At 39.6% G+C, this 12,962-nt stretch overlaps 1 protein-coding gene across 2 annotated transcripts in view; it reads right to left on the bottom strand.

Annotated features, from left to right (window-relative positions):
• The window catches only part of mon2 (MON2 homolog, regulator of endosome-to-Golgi trafficking), a 177,763-nt gene that overhangs the window by 48,578 nt on the left and 116,223 nt on the right, over window positions 1-12,962 (bottom strand). For both annotated transcript variants that reach the window (XM_059977529.1, XM_059977528.1), the window contains exons 15-21: window positions 12,514-12,626; window positions 12,311-12,415; window positions 9,563-9,643; window positions 9,280-9,353; window positions 9,098-9,188; window positions 6,199-6,300; window positions 127-237 (exon numbers count right to left, since the gene is read on the bottom strand). In XM_059977529.1, coding sequence (XP_059833512.1) covers window positions 127-237; window positions 6,199-6,300; window positions 9,098-9,188; window positions 9,280-9,353; window positions 9,563-9,643; window positions 12,311-12,415; window positions 12,514-12,626 — 677 coding nt within the window. The remainder of the gene's footprint in view (window positions 1-126; window positions 238-6,198; window positions 6,301-9,097; window positions 9,189-9,279; window positions 9,354-9,562; window positions 9,644-12,310; window positions 12,416-12,513; window positions 12,627-12,962) is intronic.

Genomic DNA, 12,962 nt, shown 5'->3' with positions numbered 1-12,962 from the left:
TTGGTATGCTTCCCTCTGTGAACAGAAACATCATGAGCACATACAAGATCCCTTTAAGCTAAAAGTGTGATGCATGCCTGAATGATTGAGTTAAAAAATTTCCTGTCTTTCGCACACTGAACCAACCTGGTTCTCTGATAGTGGAGGGTCATGTTTAAACGACAGTCCGGCTTTGATTAGAGCGGTGACTGCTTCTGCTCCCCACTCCCGCATCCTGGCATTTGGGTGCTGGCACACCTGCAATCCAAAATATTAAACCAATTTTAAATATAGAGTGACAAGAAATATTTTAGAAAACTGTGTAGTAACTTAAACAAGCATATTTTGGTACAAATACTTCTAAGGAACATATCAACAGATCACCTTCTGTGCACCCACTGCCAGTAGAAGCAGGAGTATGTTATTCAGCCCCTTGTGCTAATATGCCACTCAATATTAAGTTCGAAGTAGACTTATTACCAAAGTTCAACAGACACAAAATGCTGTTGGAACACAGCAGGCCAGGCAGAATCTATAAGGAGAAGCACTGTCGACGTTTTGGGCCGAGACCCTTCGTCAAAGTTCACACGTCACCATACGCCACTTGGATTCATTTTCTTGCAGGCATTCATGGTAGAACAAAGAAGTACAATAGAACCACTGGAAAAGTACACATCAAGGCTGCCAAACAGTAAGACCCTAACTTATCCTTTACCTCAACAATACTTCCTTGCATTAACTCCATCTCTCTTAATTCCTTCACCATTGCAAATGTATTAATACTGTATTATCAATTTCCTCTCTGCATTACACAGTATTATCCTTTATCTCAAGCAAACCATTGCTAACAGAAGTTTTTCAGCACAATTTAAAACCTTAGTACCAGTGAACATCAAAAACCAAAAAAAAAGGACAACAAGAATTATCTTCAATATCTCCATGTGGCATAAGGATTCTCTTATACTAATTTAAATAATAACAGCACCCTCATAGTTTCAACATTTAAAATAGTATTTATCCCAGATGATAGGTTAATAATAAGCACTAGATCAATCGTTTGCTTGTTATGCGCTGCGTTGTATGACATGGGTGAACATGTTCTTTCCATGACATGATTATTGCTGCCAAATTTTCTACACAAGTGGTTTGCCATTGTCTTCTTCTGGGCAGTGCCATTAGAAGATGGGTGACCCCAGCCAGTATCAATACTCTTCAGAGATTGTCTGCCTGGTGTCAGTGGTCACATAATCAGCACTTGTAATCTGCACCAGCTGTTCATCCGGCCAACCACCTCGTGCTCCCATGGTTTCACGTGACCCTGATTTGGGGGGGTGTGGGGGAAAGGAGGGCTAAGTAGGTGCTACACCTTGCCCAAGGGTGACCTGCAGGCTAGCAGAGGGAAGGAGCGCCTTACACCTCCTCTGCTACAGGGGTATCTCCACCCTGTCACCCAACTAGATCAATATTTCAAGCAAAAACACAAACAGAAATATGTTGACATATGGAACTGATGCAAGATTCATTTGATGCATTTTAACACTAAGATGTTTAAATGCATTAGAGTTTTAGGAGTACTTCAGGAGGACCTCACCTTTGCTCCTTAAAATAAGATTATCTATGTGATCTGTTGAATGACATTGGGACAAAAGTCTATAATGCATATTAAATAAAATGTCAAGCCAAAAGAAATGCTTCCAATTAACACTTGTTTTCGTATCAGCGGTCAGATATGATATACATTTAGTCTTTCTCATAGCAAATGTCAAGATACTAAAAAAAATTTATTGCATTAAATATTTTGAATTATAAAATTATTCAAATTAAAGAATTCACAAAAATAATTTCTTACTTACTAGAAGGTTTATTAATTTTGCAGTGTTTCATCATAATAACAACACTTGATACTTTATTCCAGCTTAAATCCAAGGGAACCATCGCTGTTCTGGAGTAGTTGGCCCTTTGGACTATGTTCACCCAGTATGTTCAATGCAATTCTCCACAGCTCAGCTACACTGTATATACATGTAGCTGAGTGGTATTGTCAACCTGAAATTATTAACCTGCTCAGTTGAGGAAAAACACCAGAGACATGAAATTATCTCTGAAACAGTTTTTATTCAGAGAGGAGTTCGCAGCCCCACGCACTTCGGGCGTAAGGTAGCCAACTCCCAACTTGTCGGTTTACAAAGGTCATACTTATACCCAAAAGCAGGGTACTACATTCACAAATATGGTTACCGATCCAAATTCCTCAATTGATTGGCTATTGCATAGCTAAGCACGCGAAATACTCGGAATAAGCATAGACGCAAGCGTAATACTCAGAATGGGTATGGACGCAAGCAAAACACTCAAAATAGGTATATAGCTCAAAATACTTTGCCAAACACATTGTCTTGTGGTCACAGGTTCCCTTTTCTTTGTGGTTGCCACATGCTATCTGGAATCTTATCTGAGCTACTTCCCCAATAACGTATCCTCCCCCTGGTCCTGTCTACATATTTTGCTACACTTACCCCTTGCCCACCGCTTCTACACGTACCCCTTACCCTCTTCACATTCTCAGTATGGCAGAAAATACATGAATTCTCAAACGCCAGGATAGGTGAAGTAAAATTGCAGCCAATCCCTGTCGGAAGAAAAACTGCTGAGTGAAGCTTCGAAGATATGCCAAGCATGGAGATCAGTTCCGAACAGGAAAGACTATGATGAAATCTGGCAGAGAACAGGAGAATTATCTTAAAGAGAAAACCCAGAATTAATTTGCAAACAGCACACCTTGGTTGCACTGTGGTTCAAATTTTGCAACATCTGTACTCAACCAGAAATTTTCATAGATCAGCAGGATTCTTATTATTTTATCACATCATCTTATTAAAACAACTTGAAGGAGATTTATTTCTGTCCGATTTAGAACCACTTGGTTCAGTGGTAGCCCCATCAGTCCTGAGATCACAAGAATGTAGGTGTGTACTCCAATCCAGAATATACATTAGTTCAAATTCAAGTTTAATTGTCACTTAGCCATACACGAACACCCACGAATACTGCCAAACGAAACAGCGTTACTCTGGAGCCAACGTACAAAACACCGGACCAACAGTCACACACAGCACAAGGCACATGTAAGATAGCAGGTACATATAGATATCAGTAAAATACAGTTACAAAAAAATATAGTCCAAGACCCTGAGTCGTGAAGGTTGCAGCAGTCTGCAGTTGAACGTAACACAGTTCGTCTTCAGCTGAGTGAACACTGAGGAGCAGCACTGAGGACGCTTCGCTCCTGGCCAGCTGGAAACAGGCGACACTGTGTCCTCACTACGACCAGAGGTCTCGCAGCGCCCCTGCCATCAGCCAATAAACCAGTGTACTGGTCTCGCAGTATTACTGGCTCTTGTGATCACCACACAAGTGACTAAGATGATCACTTGCTGTTAAGAATACACACCACCTTCACGCACGACTCCTTCGACGCAGGCAGCAGCACAATCTGCACCAAGTCCAGCTGATTCAGTTTCTCTGCCACAAGCAACCTGCTGACAGGGCAGACCCCAGTACTTTAAATTCTTAATGTACAGCAGCATCTTGCAGTCATAAAAAGTACTTTTATAAAAGACATCATCACCTCTGTTTGACCCCAATGAACGTGCTGCCATCTCACTGGAATAGGAAGGCACAAGAGAAAACTGCTTGGTATTGTGAAGAGGGTTCATGGTGAACAGAAAGTGAACACAACTTTCTTTCTGGACATGAAAGATTACAAGATGCTATTTCTCTTGATGTGTTGACCAACATTTAATACTCAACTATGGCCACTTAAAGAAATTACCAGGTAAAGTGCATACCTACTGCTTATCAAATTTGATGTGCAGGCACTGACAGTGGCAATTTCCTTAACACATTCAAATCAGACACGCCACAAAAATACTGTACAATTATAACGTTGTGATGGCTTACAGAGGGAAAAGTAGCTGTTTAAATGCTAGTTTCTCATTGGCTTTAACAAAAATATTAATCCAGGTTTACTCCATATTTTGTCAATCTTGAAGCTGGTACAACTCAGGATGCTCACTTTCACTGTAGTCACATTTCAGTGTATCAGAGAAAGATTCAATCTCAATCAAATATACAATTAAATCTTCTCTACGAGAATATTTCTGTACTCCAGAGGGCTCTCTCAAATTTAACATCAGAATTCAACACAGAGTAAATTGCCCAACAGGACAAATTTGTACCATTTGAACTCAGGGGACATACAAAAGAGTGAATTGGAGATATTTGTTAGTCGACCAAACAGGAACAAATGTAGGTGACAACAATAAGTTAAGTGTCTGAAGGGCACGTAAATAATAGGGAAGAACTTACCTTCTGTAAAAAACAAGAGGAAGCAATAGGAAGGAAAACAGAAAGGGACAGTATGAAGTTGACGCAGGTTACAAAGAACACAGCAAAATCAACAATTCAAAAGCAACAAATCAAAGTATTTCACCTGGGTAATGATGCAAAGAAAACTATTATGTGGATATAATTTATACTTTGCCTGAACCCCTTCTTAAACAAACATTATCATTTTCTCTAAATCCCTGAACAGTAAAACTTTCACCATTTCAGAACATAAATGGAAAAAAATCCTTCCATACCAAGCCTTTCCACACTAGATCTGTCATTAATATTTGAGACTCAGATTTTATTTTTGTCTAAATATTTTATGCAAAACTGTTAGCATTTACCCACATGGGTGCCAGCAATTGTGCGATGTTTACGCCCTGATATGACTAAACAAGTTCTACCTGTTCTACAAGTTCTACTCTGCTCAGAGTACAAAGGAGGAGTGGGAGTTTGCTGGGGGAATATGCACACAAATTTGTGCCATGTTGGACCCAACATAGGCTACATAAGCACATTTATCTCTAAGTAATTTATACAGTCAGAAAAAGGCAATATCATAGTTAGTCTCTTCTTTGAAAACTGTTTTAATACTTTTCATTATTTTGATGCATTTTGTATTATTTTATTTATTCTCATGAATAAACTTCAAAAATGAAAAAAATGTCACTTAAATAGTTCTTCAAAATTTTTGAAATGTCATTCAGAATTAGCAAGTCATATAGTTGGGGGCTTAACTATGCCATCTGTCCATGTAATGAGTGACTAGGGGACGTAGCCTCAAGATTCAGGGGAATAGATTTAGGACAGATAAGGAGAAGCATCCTTGCCCAGACAGCAGTGAATCTGTGGAATTCTCTGCCTGGGAAGCAGTAGGGGCTATCTCATCAAATATATTTAAGACACAGTTGGATAGAATTTTGTATAGCAGGGAAATTAAGGATTATGAAAAAAAGGTAGGTAAGTGGAGCTGAGAGCACACTAGATCAGCCATTATCTCTTTGAATGGCAGAGCAGGCTTAATGAGCCAACTCCTGCTCCTATTTCTGATGTTCTTATGATCCACATACCACACAGGGCCTCATGACTGGCCAGACATCGGGATTTGGTTAGTTCCGGATACTGGAGAATGGACACATTCAATAAAATCTACAACATACTTTGCTCTTTAATAGAAACTACAGTGTCAGATTCACCCTTATCAAAATAAAATTTCACACTCAAAATGGATCCTTTACGAATGAGAATAACAGAAATTCCAGCAGCTGGTTACACATCATGCTCCCTCTCAATAATTCAAAAGATAAATCTCAAATGGTGTCTCGGATCACATTAAAGTATTGGATGGAACTGAATTTGCTTCTGCATCTTCCTTGCTCCCTTCCTCACCAGTTAAGACTGAGCTGCAGATAATCAGCCAAAGAACTACATCTCCAAGGTTAGAAATAAGAGATATAAAAATCTTTTTAGTTGGCAGAATCTTTGTTTTATTACTCCATTAGAAATAATACTGTTTAAATTCAGTCCACTATACAACCCCAATAGGTAAAAATCTGAAAACAGGTTAATTATTATATCGTGAACAAAATTGATTACTTTTGGTAAGTTTTCAGTAGGTTACATACAATGTAGCTCAGACATTTGTTTCTCCCGAACTCTTGAAATAAACTCAACCAAATACTCCACAAACTCACTGCCCTGAATCACTAATACTAAAAACAAAACACTGTATACCCAAAAGAGAAATTGTTGCACGTGCATATACACACACATGCACATGCATTCAAGATTCAGGAATCACTGCACAAAGAGCTGGAAGATAAGATTTACCTCCAGAAGATGCCCTGTTAATGGTCTCCAGAGAATCTCAATTCGACGCATGTTCACCAGTCCTGTTTCTAGTAACTTTGCCACCGCAAATAGGGAAGGCTCCTAATTCATGAATAGAACAGAAGTCAGCTTCACAAGAAAAGCAACTCACCAGAATTATACAAGACACAAACACAAAACACTAGAAGAACTCAGCAGGTTAGGCAGCATCTATGAAAATGAATAAACAGTCTAGATTTATGAGATCCTTCCTCAGGACTGGAAAGAATGACACATGAGCTAAAGGACAAAACAAGTCCTTTTTCTATCACATGAATGTAGAAGGTTATGAGGTGGAATAATGAAAAAGCTCCTGGTCCTAGGAGTTAACATCTTTAATGATCGATTCTGAAACCTCAAATACTGAAACAATTACGAAGGGGGCATGACAGCGGCTATATTTCATAGGAGTTTCAGGAAGCTTGGTCTGTCACCAAAGGGTCTAGCAAATTTCTACAGATGTACCTTGGTAGGCATTCTAACTGGCTGCATCATCGCCTGGTATGGAGGCTCCAATGCAAAAGGCTGCAGAGGTTTGCAAAGTCAGCCAGCTCCATCACGGGCATTAAACTTCCCACCATCGAGGACATCTTCAAAAAGCGATGCCCCAAAAGGCAATATCCATCATTAAGGAAGTACATGAGTCTGAAGCCACACACACATTTCAGGAACAGCTTCTTTCCCACCACCATATTTCCGAAATAGGGATATAGCATGGAAATAGGCCTTTCCGATCCTTTGAGCCATACCTCAGAAACACCCAAACACCCTATTTTACCCTGACGCAACCACAGAACAATTTACAATGACCAATTGACCTCACCAGTACATCTCTGGACAGTGGGAGGTAGCCAGGAAGACCCACACATTCCAAGCTGAGGACATGCAGACTCCTTACTGGACGACAGCTTGAACTCCGAACTCCAATGCCTAGAGCTGGAATGGCGCTACACTACCATGGTGCCCATGATAGTGTAATGGTTTGTCTTTATGCCACTAAAAAATCTAGGTATTGTAAGTAGGTTTGTTTTCAATAACTTGAATCCTTTGCAATTATCTTAAAATGTCTCTGAATTTACACCAGTGGAGATGAACTGACAGCAGCTAGCTGGCTGCACAAGGGTCTCAGGCTCCATCACTGGAGGCCCAGTAGCCACCTGCCACTACATGGATGAAAGCCTCCAGCACAACTCATCTCACTGCAGGATTTTGCAATGTAATGCTGAGACTTTATAAGACAGCGGCCAGACCACATTCAGAGTATTTTGGGCAATTTTGGGGACCATATCCAAGACAGGATATGCTGGCATTGGAGAGTGACCTGAGAATGTTTACTCTAGGCCTGCACTTGCTGGAGTTTAGGAAAATGAAAGGGAATTTCATTGAAACCTACTGAATATTGAAAGATCTAGACAGAGTGGACATGGAGAGGATGCTTCCTATAGTCTAAGACCAGAGGGCACAGCCTCAGAATAGAAGGATGTCCCTTTAGAACACAGATGTGGATAGTGAGGCCAGCTGAGAAGATCATTGGGGTCTGTCTTCCCGCCATCACGGACATTTACGCTACATGCTGCATCCGCAAAGGAAACAGCATTATGAAGGACCCCATGCACCCCTCATACAATCTCTTCTCCCTCCTGCCATCTGGGAAAAGGCTCCTAAGCATTCGGGCTCTCACGACCAGATTATATTAACGGTTTCTTCAAACTCCTCAATACCCGAAGCCTGGACTGACACCTTGCCCTACTGTCCTGTTTATTATTTATTGTAATGCCTGCACTGTTTTTGTGCACTTTATGCAGTCCAGTGTAGGTCTGTAGTCTAGTATAGCTTTCTCTGTTTTTTTTTTATTATGTAGTTCAAACTAGTTTTTTGTACTGCGTCATGTAAACCATGGTCCTGAAAAACGTTGTCTCATTTTTACTATGCACTGTACCAGCAGTTATGGTCGAAATGACAATAAAAGTTGACTTGTCTTGATGTGGAGGATCTTCTTTAGCCAGAGGGTGGTGAACTTGTGACAGACAGCTGTGGAGGCCAGGTTTTTGAGGATATTTAAAGCTGAGGTTGATAGGTCTTGGTTAGTCAGGGGATCAAAGCTTACAAGGAGAAAGCAGGAGAATAGGGTTGAAAGGTGTAATAAATCAGCCATGATGGAGCAGACTTGGGGGCCAAATTGTCTATAATTCTGCTTCTGTTTTATGATCTTCTAAGCACTGGAAAAATATGAATTAATTAATATGCTGTTTGAAGAATGCAGACAAAATGTACAGATGAGCTGGTAAGGACATGCTGAGCTGGGCCCACTCCAACCCCATGAATCTTTATGATTCTAAATTTGATTGAAATAAATAAAAAAGTGGAATATTTTTGATAGATAAAAAATTCTAGGTTGTTAAATATAAAACTGCATAATACTGAAGTTTAATTATTCAGATTTCTTCAAAATGTCTTGCATCATTTAAGCCAGATAACATACAGTTATTACACTACTTAAAGACATGGGACTTTCTCTTTCAGATTCATGTACCTGGTAAAGTAGGCTAGGATGGGAAAGCAAATCAAAGTACAAATACAATCAGTGAAATTTAGCAACGTATAAAAATAATTATTAAAAGTGTTTCAGAGCAAATTCAAAATTGATTCACAAGCCAGAAAGAAAAAAGATAATGCCTGGAAGCATGCTGTCATTAAGTATGATTCCTTTTTGTAATTGCAGTTCCCAACTTTTTGTAAATATAAACACACTCTGTAAAAGATGTGATATGAAAACTTAACAATGGAATCATTCGATTGTTTTTACAGCAGCTATCATGATGTCTATACACCACAACACTTAGTATTTTTAAACATCTACCTTGTTGTTCCAAAATGCCATGTCCATTGCTTCAGTTGATAAAGAGCACAAAGCATTTATCAAGTGATGGAGTGACACATCGTCAAGATACCTACAAAATAATTAGAACAAGTTATTCAACTGCCTTGAATGCTCTGTAAGAAAATAATCAAATAACTTCAAATACTTAAAAGATTTCTCACTGAGAGCTCTCGAAAAGTCTTGAAAGTACATTCGAAATCATGGGCAGGTCAGTCATGACAGCAGTGGTCAAAACCTAAAAGTGTTACAACCATAAATTAATTAGCTGAACAACAATACGCAGTACAGACAACATGACAGGTGAACAGTTTTATAAAGTAGTATGAAAGCCTTGCAGCAGATTGTGGCTCTGAAGATCAATATTCTCAAAACACCTTTGGAATACATTATATTACAAGTGATAAGATTTCATTTAAAAATCAACAAATTAACATTTTTACTTACAGTACTGGGTCCTTCAACTGCTCTTCCGGGTTTCAGAGCACCCCCACTGGCAGGCTTCAAGCCCAGAATCCATACAAGATGCTGGCAAAAGTAAAACTTAATTTAGTCTGACATTACCTAAAATGAAAATTATTTAACACTAAGTGCAACAACAAAAGCATGTTCAAAAACTATTGACTCACACCTTTGTTAATGGATGTGGTCGATCAGAAGATTATAAACAAAGCAATATTTTATACATACCACAAGTTTTATTTAATTATTTGGTTAAGCTGAAGTTCAAATTAATCAGTATTTGAAATGTAGGTAATATAGCTGAAAATGTTCTGTTCATTTTGTTACGGATGTGCCACAACTCTGAGGGGCCGAAGAGTACAAAGTAGCCCCCTCCTTTTTGAGAATCGCAAGACTGCTATTAATTCAGGTCTGGGGACCCAGGAAATGAGAGAGAATCCTCAAGGGTTTGGAATGTGTGTCCTGCCCTCAGCGAGACAAAGCCACGGATACCGGCCATTGTCTCTTGGAGACGGAATTGTGTATTGAGTACTGTACTATTCATTGAAGCCCTCAGGGAATGATCAGAGTGGTCTGGTTGAGGGATTGCATCATCCCAACCTGATTGACATCTGAGATCCTGTGAGTGAGGATAAAAGAGGGTCTGGGGAACAACCCCTTTAGACGCACCAGGAGAAACGCTAGGAATCCCGTGACAGCGTTTACTAGCGACAGCCGGTGGGGCTCGCAAGCGTCCTTTTCCTTTGCCTAGAAATTGGCGGGCTTCCACGGAATGGCTTAGCTAAAAGGACGGACAAAAACTCGGAACTCTCGAAGGATCGACATCATAAAAAGGAAAAGCTGGCAAGTTTTAAAAGTCTCTCTCTTGACTCCAACCAAAGACTGCAGCCCGAATGAACTAAGTGACTTTGATATTTCCATCGGACAATACATTATCCCCTAGACAATGATAGAGCTATTTCTTATTGATTATTTTTATACCCACACTTTTAGAGTTAGTATTGACGACATATATTATCTGTATGTTTGCATTGATATTATTTTTGTGTATCTGTACCAATAAATACTGTTAAAAATAGTACCATCAGACTTCAAAGGACCTCTCTATCTTTGCTGGTAAGTGACCCAGTTACGGCGTTCGTAACAATTTTTTCCCATGATCTGCAGTAGATGCTGCTACACAGCTGAAACTGAGATAGTAGGAGCAAGTAATTGATGGATCTTACAACTCCACTTCCTCTTAAACTAACAACCCTTTGCTGTGCGACACTGTATCTCACCTTACCGTTCAAATGCTTCAATCTTCCCTTTTTAGCTTTACATTAAGGAATTTACATTTCTTGAATGAACATTTGTATATTCTCCCCATGGCCACGAGTTCCCTCTGGTGCTCTGGATTCCACCCACGTTCCAAAGATTCTGAGTCAGGGTTACTAAATTGTGGCCATGCTATGTTGGTGTCAGAATTATGGCGACACTTGTGGGCTGTCACAAGCACATCCTCAGACTGCAGCATTTCATTCTATTTCGATGTATGGTGTGACAAATAAAACTAATCTTTAATCTAAAATTAATCTCCTCAAGCCTATTCAACCATATCAGTGAGGAAGATAATTGCCCTGACCTTCCAGTCCTTTTACATGACATCTGTGACACATATGGGAATGGTTTAACTGCACATTTTCCTTTTACTGTAACATGAGCAGTGAATCTCAACCTGTTGAAGGTTAGTTGCTTCTTGGTTATGAACTGGGTACATTCTCCCCGTAACTGCGTGGATTTCCTCTGGGTGCTCTGGTTTCCTCTCATGTTCCACAGATGTACGGTTATTGTTATTGAGTTGTGGCTATGCTTAATGGGGGCTGGAAGCATGGTGATGCTTGCAGGTTACCCAGCACAATTCTTGCTGACTCGATGCAAATGTGGCATTTCACTGTATGACGAATAAACTCTTTGTGGGCTTCCAGACAAGTACAGGTATTAATTTTAACCAACGTTTTGATGACAAACTCTGCCATCTTCATCAGGGATGATGCCTGAGCATATCTAGTCCAGTGGAAACATCTTCTGTTAATCATCCCTGATGAAGATGGCAAAGTTTGTCATCAAAATGTTGGTTAAAATTGACACCCGTACCCGGCTAGAAGCCTGAGAGGAGATTAATTCATCATATATGCCAGAAAAGCGTTAAATCCTTTTTCATTTCACTGTATCTTTTGATGTACATGTGAAAAATAAAGCAAATCTTCTTAGAGATAAATTGTTAAATGTTTATTCAATAACAGCAAGTTATTTTGTCCAATATGACTTAGTTCCTCTTGTATTATCTCTTGGAGGAGACAACTTAGCTATTTATTTACTGAATTTACTCTGTGAATCGTTACTTTGAAGTACAGCAATTATGGTTATGCAGGCAAACAGTAGTCAATCTGGTACAGCACAATTCCACAAGCAGTAATAACCAGTTCATGCAACTCATGTTGGCAGGATGGAGCAAGGACAGTCACTCCTTAATCTGATCTAAAAGATATCAGGGTTCTTTCCCCCACTGGGAGGTGTGTCTGATACACACAACCATTTACAAGTTTCCTGACCATGTTTAGTCTTGTGAACTACATACGAAATATTATGGTAATATGGAAGAAAAACTAAAGTAGAATAATCCCAAAGTATACTGGAATATCACCCGAATTATAACGGAACAAAATAAAATGCAGATGATGTTTACTGCACCTGTAGGGTAGCCAGAACGAGCTGCCATGACGTTCCAAGTACCGATCCGTGACAATGAGCTAAATTCAGCAAAGTTCGCATGCATTGAATATTCTTTGCAGTCAACTTGGGAAGGAAAATAAATTAAAGATTTAACTTCAGAATGACTAAAATACACCAAGTCAAAATAACTAAATATTCCAATGGAGAAAAGGGAACCTCACCATGACTGTTCCTTGGGGCTGAGAAGTAAGTGGCTGACCCACTGCAACGACTTGCTGGTGTGATTCACTAGATGGGCTAATCATCTGTACACTTTGACCCTGAATGGAGTATGCTGGAAAGGCAAACACAAAGAAAATGAGGTTCTGATGCATCTTCAAATATCAAAGTGTATACCCAATATCTAAGAAAGGATGTGCTAACATTGCAGAACATTGAGAGGAGGTTTGCGAGGATGATTTTAGGAATGGAAGTGTTAATGTATGAGAGAGTTTGACTGCTCTAGGCCTGTACTTGCCGGAGTTTAGAAGAACGAGGAGGGATCTCATTGAAATCTACTATATATTGAAAGTCCTAGACAGGCTGCACACGCTGAACATGTTTCCCAAAAGTGGAAGAATCTGTAAGTAGAGGGTACAGCCTCAACATTGCAGGATTAAGCCTGCTTGAA

This window comes from Hypanus sabinus, chromosome 8 (assembly GCF_030144855.1).
Source record: "Hypanus sabinus isolate sHypSab1 chromosome 8, sHypSab1.hap1, whole genome shotgun sequence".
NCBI lineage: Eukaryota > Metazoa > Chordata > Chondrichthyes > Myliobatiformes > Dasyatidae > Hypanus > Hypanus sabinus.
This window is presented reverse-complemented; position numbering and strand designations above follow the sequence as displayed.